The sequence below is a fragment of the Mus caroli genome, chromosome 9, assembly GCF_900094665.2.
Source record: "Mus caroli chromosome 9, CAROLI_EIJ_v1.1, whole genome shotgun sequence".
NCBI classification, from domain to species: Eukaryota; Metazoa; Chordata; class Mammalia; order Rodentia; family Muridae; genus Mus; species Mus caroli.
The window spans coordinates 69,002,381-69,011,040 of record NC_034578.1 but is presented as its reverse complement, the minus strand read 5'-3'; the positions used below and the strand labels follow the sequence as shown (position 1 = coordinate 69,011,040).

At 37.3% G+C, this 8,660-nt stretch overlaps 1 protein-coding gene across 8 annotated transcripts in view; it reads left to right on the top strand.

Annotated features, from left to right (window-relative positions):
• Tcf12 (transcription factor 12) overlaps positions 1–8,660 on the top strand; it is a 257,308-nt gene that overhangs the window by 230,186 nt on the left and 18,462 nt on the right. For 4 of the 8 annotated variants that reach the window (XM_021171999.2, XM_021172002.2, XM_021172000.2 and 1 more), the window contains 2 exons: positions 1,257–1,330; positions 3,133–3,339. In XM_021171999.2, coding sequence (XP_021027658.1) covers positions 1,257–1,330; positions 3,133–3,339 — 281 coding nt within the window. Of the gene's footprint in view, positions 1–1,256; positions 1,331–2,341; positions 2,414–3,132; positions 3,340–8,660 lie in introns of all 8 variants that reach the window. The other 4 variants (XM_021171997.2, XM_021172001.2, XM_021172003.2 and 1 more) reach the window with 2 other exon arrangements.

Below are 8,660 nucleotides of genomic sequence, written 5' to 3'. Positions count from 1 at the left end.
CCTGCCTCTGCCTCCCGAGTGCTGGGATTAAAGACATGCACCACCACGCCCGGCAAGTATATGTATTTTTTATATATAGTTAAATGGATGATATTTTAGCAGTAGATACTTGCATGGTTTGTTTATATCACTATCTAAAAATAGCTAGGGAATATAGTTAAAGTGTGATAGAACATTGACCTAACATGTTTGAGTCCCTGGCTCAGTTCCCAACATGCACATACAGTCTTCTGGGTACAGATTTCTCATGTGAATGATGCAATGTGTCCCCCTGCATCCTCAAAGCTAAGCTCATGAGGAACCACAGAAGCTGCCTGCTTTGCAAAGCATTTGTGTGCCTACGGGCTGTCAATGTCTTCAAACATTTCAGAACACCTCATATGATATGGCTCCTGTCACAGGAGTTGGAAGAAGATTGGGCCAAAATGATTGGAATTATTTTTTTGTTTCAATGATTTGGGGTCTTTAGCTTATGATAACTCCTCACCTAAAAAATTTTTAGCTGGTGCACCCAGTGCATTTTATTTTAGCCTTTAAAACTGCTTTATCTGTGTACTGTCAGAAGATGCACATGAACATGTGTATGTATCTCTTTAAGTTGAGAAATGCTACTTCATTTGGAAATGTGCTCCCTCCCCGAAGGAAAAAACAGTTATCAGCTATTACAGCAGTTATTGTAGCAGCAATCACAGCAGCATTGCTACTCAATTGAAACCCAGCCAGAGCGTGGTGGCACACACCTTCAATCCCAGCACTTGGGAGGTAGAGGAAGGTGGATCTATGTTGTGATTTTTCAGGTCACCCAAGGCTACATAGTGAGATCCTGTCTCAAATGGAAAAAAAAAAAAAAGCCAGTTATGAGATGTATATGGTTAAGCAAATTATGGTACAGAGAAACAGGTAATATTAATGTCATCATTTATCAAAGACTGTAAAGCCATGGTGGAGAAGCAAACATTTTTTTAAAGGATGTACATGTATGTAGATAAAGTCTAAAGAATATATTATTTTCTTATATTTTTAATATATTTTCCTGGGAATTTTACAGGTTTTTTTCCTGTTTACTCAATTTACTAAATTGGCATATAAATAATGAAAAGAATTGTCCAATGTTTTATGCTTATAAGCTGCTAATAATATGCTGAAGGGTAAACAAGGTTGACATTATTTATGATTAATAAGTATCTTTACCCTTTGCTTAACATTACTATGACACATTGTTAATCCATTCATGTGAATGCTTTTTGGTTTAACAGGTACCAGTCAGTGGCCCAGAGCTGGAGGGCAAGCTCCTTCATCTCCAAGCTATGAAAACTCACTTCACTCCCTGGTAAGGATATTCCACTGATCTTTACAGTTGTTATAGAATTTTGCTTTATAGTACAGAAGAGTTTTTTTTTGTTGTTGTTGTTGTTGTTCTTGTTGTTTTTTTTATTGTTGTTGGTAGTGGTTTTCTTGTTGTTACTAAATCTTATGTAACAATGAAGAAGCAGTAGGCTAGCATTACACACTAATTCTTTGCTACCACATGACCTGATTTAGAAGACAATATGACATTTTGGGTATCCTTATTGACATCTGCTTTTTGGGATATTAGATTTGTCCAGGTAACTGGACTTAAAGGAGTATGAAGGATTTCTGTTTTTTGAAAAATATGCTTTAATCTTTCTATACTGTCAGTGTTTAGATGTAAGAGGAAATTTACCCAAAAAAAAGACACTTAAAAATCAAATCTATTGTTTCATAATGATTATATTTATATTAGACTTTAAATTTATGTATTACTATCATTGAAGTTTTTCTGATATTTTCTTGTAATAAAAATGTACAAATCAAGCAAGTACAACATTGCTTGTCAGACAAGTAGGACAGTAGAGGAGCCATCTTGGTTCTAGTGCTCCAAGGTGGAGAATCTGTGAGAGAATGTTTACTACTGTTGCTTTGGTATGTTTACATTTATAACCCAGAATCACAAAATATAATAAAAAAATAAGCAAATGCATGTGATCTGGTGAAATTCTAAGTCATATATCATTCAGTAATTCTATGTTCCAAACAGAAACACTCTTTTCCTGTGCCTAACAAAATATTGTAAGTTGAGGGAACATTGTCTTCTCCCATATTTTGCAAGGAACCCCAAGCATTGTGTGCCGTTTAGATGCTAACCTTGTGAGTCCCTATTAAATCTCAACCTTTTCAGAACTCAGTACAAGTAGATCTTGCAGACCTCCACATTAACTTTACTAACAGGTTACCAACAAGCACATCAGCTATTTCCTCGACTCTGTTGGAGTTAATCTTAACCTGTGCTTTGCCTCCTGTTCTGTCTTGACTTTGCCAGAAAAATCGAGTTGAGCAGCAACTTCACGAGCATTTGCAAGATGCAATGTCCTTCTTAAAGGATGTCTGTGAGGTACTATTTCATTTAGATGGTGCCTTTTTTGTGTGTTTCAATTACTCATACGCCCCTTACTCATTTAAAATGATCAAGCTGTACAGACTCCAACACTGAGCATTGCAGCTCTTGTAGCAGTGTGTAGAAGTAGACTTTTGTCTTGTTTATAATGACTTCCTTTTAGAGCTGTACTGGCATGTGCTTTTGGTTTTCAGAATTCTAATGTGTTTGTGTATAAAGCATGTGTGACCCATGGGTAGTGGATGTCTTTCCTTCAGTTTTGCTAAAGAGCTTAGCTGGATATGTACACCATTGAAGATAGGTGTGTTCTACTCACCTAAAACTTAAGCTAAATAGATTTGAGTGCCTTTCCCCAAATTGACATCTTTCAGAGACCATTGTACAGTTTTTCCCTTTCTATCAGCTGTAATTGAGTATTGACATAGAAGACTTCATACATTATAGAAGCTAAAAGAAATAACCTCATGATAGATTGGTAAATTCATCTTCTAAAGCAGTGACTTGTGTCTGCAGCTTTGAAAATTCATCATAGTCTGAAAAGAGCTGCCTTTTTTTGTTGTTGAAGTTCAGGTAGTCGGTTTTGAAACTAGTTGATACTGCATTGCACTTGCTGCCTTCTATATATCCCTGAATAGAAGATGTAGCAGCTTAGTAAATTGAATAGATACACTGCTGGTAACTCCTCTCCTCCCCCGTGTTGTTTTCAACCCTTACAGCAGTCTCGAATGGAAGACCGCTTAGACAGGCTGGATGATGCTATCCATGTGCTACGGAACCATGCAGTTGGACCTTCTACCAGTCTGCCGACCAACCACAGTGATATACACAGTTTGCTGGGACCATCCCATAATGCATCAATTGGAAACCTCAATTCAAACTATGGAGGATCAAGCCTTGTTACAAATAGTCGATCAGCTTCGATGGTAAATCATGGTCATCTTATATGCAATAATCCATGTTATCCTAATTTTTTTTTCATGAAATTTTGGAGAAAAGAGTTGGCAGGAGGAACACCTCTTGAATTGAAAGTTAAAAGGAGCCCTTTAAGTTTTCCTTTATTGTCTTCAGTAGAGTCCGTGGCTGCTGTTAGGCCTGCCAAATTCTGCTGTGGCCACGTACAAAAAGAAGAAACTTTAGTACAGAGATCTGTTAGCTTTAGCCAGGTCTTTTTTCCTGATATGTAATTGGAATGGCAGTGTATGCCTTGGATAGCAAATAGGAAGAATGAATAGCATAGAGTGTGTCGTGAGAGACTGAGTTTTACAAGCCCCATCTAGCTGGGGCCGTGTCACAGGCCTGTCATCTCAGCTATTCCAGAGACTCATCCAGGAGAAGAGCAGGTTCAAGGCCAGTTTGGGGAACCTGTGAGACCCTATTTCAAAGTAAAAAGGAGGCTGGAGATGTGGCTCAATGGTAGAGCACATCTGTATTATATATGAGGCCTTAGGTTCAGTCTTCAGTACCACAGTTTAGAAAAACATCCTAGTCTAGGAAGGCATTTTCTTAATTCAGAAAAATTTTCTGGACTAGGAAAGCTGTTTGTTACTATCTGGAATTTGACTTCAGTTACAAAAAAGTTTAAAAGTGAAACTTAATTTGTATAGGTACAAATTTAGCCTCTTTCCCAAGTAAAGGGGAAAAACTGGTATAAGGGAGCAATTTTATATTAATCCCCTCAGAATAAAATAATTTAATCCATTTTTTTAAAACATGATAAGAATAGACTTCTAAAATCATATATGTCAAAAAAATCTGTGTTGAATATCTTGCATTAGTTTTTTTATCCAAATTGTCTTTTAAAGATTCATTTTGAGCCTGCTGAATAACTGATACCATGTGTTTGCATGTTTATTCCGTGGTTTTTAAAGTTCATTGAATGCTACAAAATATTTTTCTGTGAAACAGATTTTGAGCTATGGGATCAAGGGCTAAAATTTGGGTATCGCCACAGCACTTAAGTGCTCTGATGCTGGGGGCCTAGTTTCTGTAGAGTAGGATTGGTGCTAAGTCCCCACATTCATATGTCTGACTGCCACATAAATTCATATTAGACCTCCACATAAAGCAGCAAACAGCTGCCTGGTCTCTGATCTCAGTATTTCCACCTTGGGCCCTAGCAGTTAGGGATGTTATTTTCTGCTTTGTTTTGTTATTGTTATTGTTTTGTCTTGGGTGTCAGAAAATATTGAATTCTTAACTACCTTCTAAATAGGTTTTGCTGATAAACTAATATAAAAACACTTGAAAATTATTAAACTCACATATGAATTGTCAATGCCATAACTATTAGAAAAAAAGTTGAGCCAGACTTGGTGACACATGCCTTTAATCCCAGCACCTGAGAGGTAGAGGCAGGTAGATATCTAAATTCAAGGCCAGCTACATTGAGAAATCTTGTCTCAAAAAGAAAAAATTTTAGTGGTATAATAAAACTAGTAACATGGCACTTTGCAGCTATAAATATAGAAAAGCAGATTATTAGTAAGTTGCTGATAGACTAGAGAGTGACTTGAAAATCATATTCTTGAATCTCAGGTTGGCCTTACTGATAGCATTTGCAATTTGTATTTCTCCCCTTTTAAACATTTTATCTTCTTGCTATTAATAAGACACTCACTTTGTAGTCCCTGCTGGCCTCGAACTCACAAAGGTCTGCCTGCACCTGCCTCCCAATGTAGAGATACTCTGATGAGGAAAATTCTGTATAATATTATACAGAGGGGTCTTCTAAAGGGTAGTGTGAGTCTGGCTCTGTGGGAGCACCATTCAGGCCATGGCAGTTAAGCCCAAGCTGTTGCGCAGTGTGTATCACGATTTTGTCAGTTCTTACTATCTTTAGAGGGCACAGGACTGCTAAATACATTGCCTCCGGTGTCTAACCAGGTCTCTGCCTTATACATATGCAGTCAGCAGTACTTTAGTTATAGAGATCATACATTGCTTCAGGGCTTATACTCAGAAAGCATCTGACACAATCTGACCCCCTTGGAGAGCCAGTGCTCATCTCTTATCCTCCCAAGGTCAGCTTGTTAGCTGTGAGTCTGACTTAAGACCAAAGACAGCTAGGCACAGCCTTGCTCATGTGCTTAAGACCCACCTTGTACTCACAAGATGTTTGATTTAGAGAGACATTTTTGTGTCTATTTCATTCAGCTTCAAGAATCTCTTTTTATTGTCCTTCACAAACATATAGTCTAATTGTGAAAAGAAAAACTGGTTTTAGGTACCAAAACTACTTTCCATACTTTTTCTTTAACAGTAAAAATTTGTGTTTGACATCTAAGAATAGTTATTTGTAAAATGACCACAGAAGTAATGTTTATTGTAGGATTTATAAGTATCTTTCTTAAAAACATTTCATTTTCATCACTCCCTTTACAACTCAGAGTAGTTATCCTGATGACACAAGTATCTTCAGAAACTCACCAGACCTTTAAATACTGTTTTGTTTGTGCAGTGGGTTTATTCTAAGAGCATCACTGTAGGTGAGTATCCCAACTGTAGGTTTAAACATGATACTGCTTTCTTTTCTAGCATTTGGAAAAGTCTGAGCTTACATTCACCGTGAAGGGAAAGAAAGGAATGGTAGCTATCTTAGGCTTTGCATACTATATGATCTCTGTCACACTGCTTGACTCTGTGTGGTGAAAATAAGGATTGAGTCTAAGGCATGCTTGATGGGAAAGCAGTCCACTATCGAGCTCCACCTGCATCCCTACAGCAACTCAGCTCTGACACTGTAAAATAAAGGAGCCTTTGACAAGATGAGGGAAAAGAACGCAACTAAATTATAGTATCATTATTACAGAGATGGGGTCCTTTTTTTAAACAAACAAACAAACAAACAAGATTTATCCATGGACCTACTGTGTCGGTTCCTTACTTTGATCATAAATTGACTTATCAGTATATAAAATCGGGGTTGGTATGGTTTTGATTTGGGGTTTGGGTTTTCTTTTTTGTACTTATTTGTTTTCCTTTTTCTTGATTTTTTTTTCCCCCTCTTTGAGATAAGGTCTCAACTCTGTATTCTTGGCTGGCCTGGAATTCACTATATAGACTAGGTTAGCACTGGTCTTGAACTTAGATCCTGCCTCTGCCTCCTAAGTGCTGGAATTAAAAGATGTAAGCCTCCACATCAGCCACTACTTTGGATGTTTTAAGATAAACCAAGATGCACTGAAATGGAAGAAAAGTTGATGACATAAATGAAAACAACCTAGCAGAACATGGGGGGATGGGGGTCGTGGGGACTGGACCAGCCAGTATCAGATAGGTGATAACAGTAGCTCATCTTCTGGGCCTATAAAGCAAATAGATTAGTAAGCAAGATGACTGTTAGTGTAAAGTCTATGCATCATTTAACTAAACCAAAGTCCCTCTAGGTCTGTGTGGTCTGGAGGGGGTACAGACACACCTTTAATGCCAGGAGACAGAGGCTAGGAGATCCCCTAAATTCAAGGCCAGTACGGCATAGAGCAAGTTTCAGGTTAAGAAAGCTTAGATCCAGGCATGGTAGTACATGCCTTTAATCCCAGCACTCAAGAGACAGAGACATGCAAACCTAGTTCTAGTCCATCAGTTCTGTTCAGTCAGTTGAAGTCAGTGCAGTGGAGCAAAGTTAGTCAGTTCAGTTGAGTCAGTGAGATGAGAGTCTGTGGAGTAGAGTTCAGAGGCAATTTTTATAGGGACAGTTTTACAGAGACAGGTTACAAAGAGAGACAAGTTAGACACAGGTGAAGACAGACGAGCCAGAAGATTAGAACAGATTGCCAGAGTTAGTTTGAGGTCAAGCAGAGCAATTTGGAGAAGGTTTTAGGCCGGAACAGGTAAGGTGAACAAGCCAGCCAGACTTCAGAAAGAACTAGAAAAGGTGAGTTCTAAATGACAGTTACATCAGGTGAGTAAAGATTACTTTTACACGAATTAAAGAGGTTTAGTCACAAAGGGGTTTTAACATATTCTAGCTATGTAATGAACATAGAAATTAAATTATCTGAGAGATAAATTACATTTTATAAAAAGAGCTGGGAATGAAGGATCCCTCTTGTTTAAATAATTGGGGTAGCCTTCAGACATCTTTTTAATGTTTGCTTTTAATTTTAGAATTATTTTCATTTACTTAATTTACTACTCTCTATTTATATTTTTTTATTTCTCCATACCTGCCTTAGTCAAATATAAAACATGAGTCTGTCTTATGCACATTAAAGAGATTTATATTCACTTTAAAATAGGGTTCAGAAATACTGAAATATCAGAATTTAGTTTTAGTTTTACTTTCATTTATTTAAAATAAGAATTAACCACTAACAGAAGAGTTTAAACAAAAACTTTAAAAACCAAAAATTATCAATCTTATTTGGAAATGATACAGATGCCTCTGCAGGGTACGGCTACTATTTATAGCATGAATGTAAATACCTGTGCCCGTCGAGGTAGCATCCTGCAAGTGCCTTTGTCTTTCACAAAACATGTCCATCAGACTGTGATCTCAGCTGCAGATATATCAAGCATGATGGAAGTCATTGTGTTTACCATTGAAGCTTGATGCCACTCCTAAAAATTACTGAGATTACCAAGGTACCCCTGGAGCAGTTGTCACCAGAGAGCATAATCCTGAAGAACTGAGGTTAAAAATGAAAGGAGAGAAATGATTTAACAAAGTTGTCCTCTGACTTCTAAATATGTATTGTGGTGTGCAGTAATAAGAAACAACATCTTTTAACTTCTTAAAAAGGTCTTTATTAATGGTACAAATGAATTTTTTCCATAGGTCTCTTACTTTCATTATTACAAGACCTGTGGAAATTTAATACAGGCATTTTTCTTAATTACTTTTTTGTATCCCTTGAGGGTTTTGAAGTCAAAGAAATAGAATAATATTTTATTCTTAGTTTTCTTGGCCTTTTGTCAACTTAACTAAAATAAAATAGAAATCTTTATGTGGGGCAAGTTGGCTACACATGTTTGCACATTCATTTTTTTACATATGTGTATGTCAACAGACAACCTTGGGGTCAGTTAGTTGGTTTTGTTTTTTCAAAATAGGGTTTTTCTATATAACCTTGACTATCCTAGAACTCACTGTGGACCAGGCTGGCCTGAAACTCAAGAGATTCACCTGTCTCTGCCTCCCAAGTGCTGGAATTAAAGCCATGCACCACCACGCCTGGCGTTCTTAATCACTGCCTTTTGTTTGAGACTGGGTCTTTCATTGGTGCAAAGCTTCACCATGTAAACC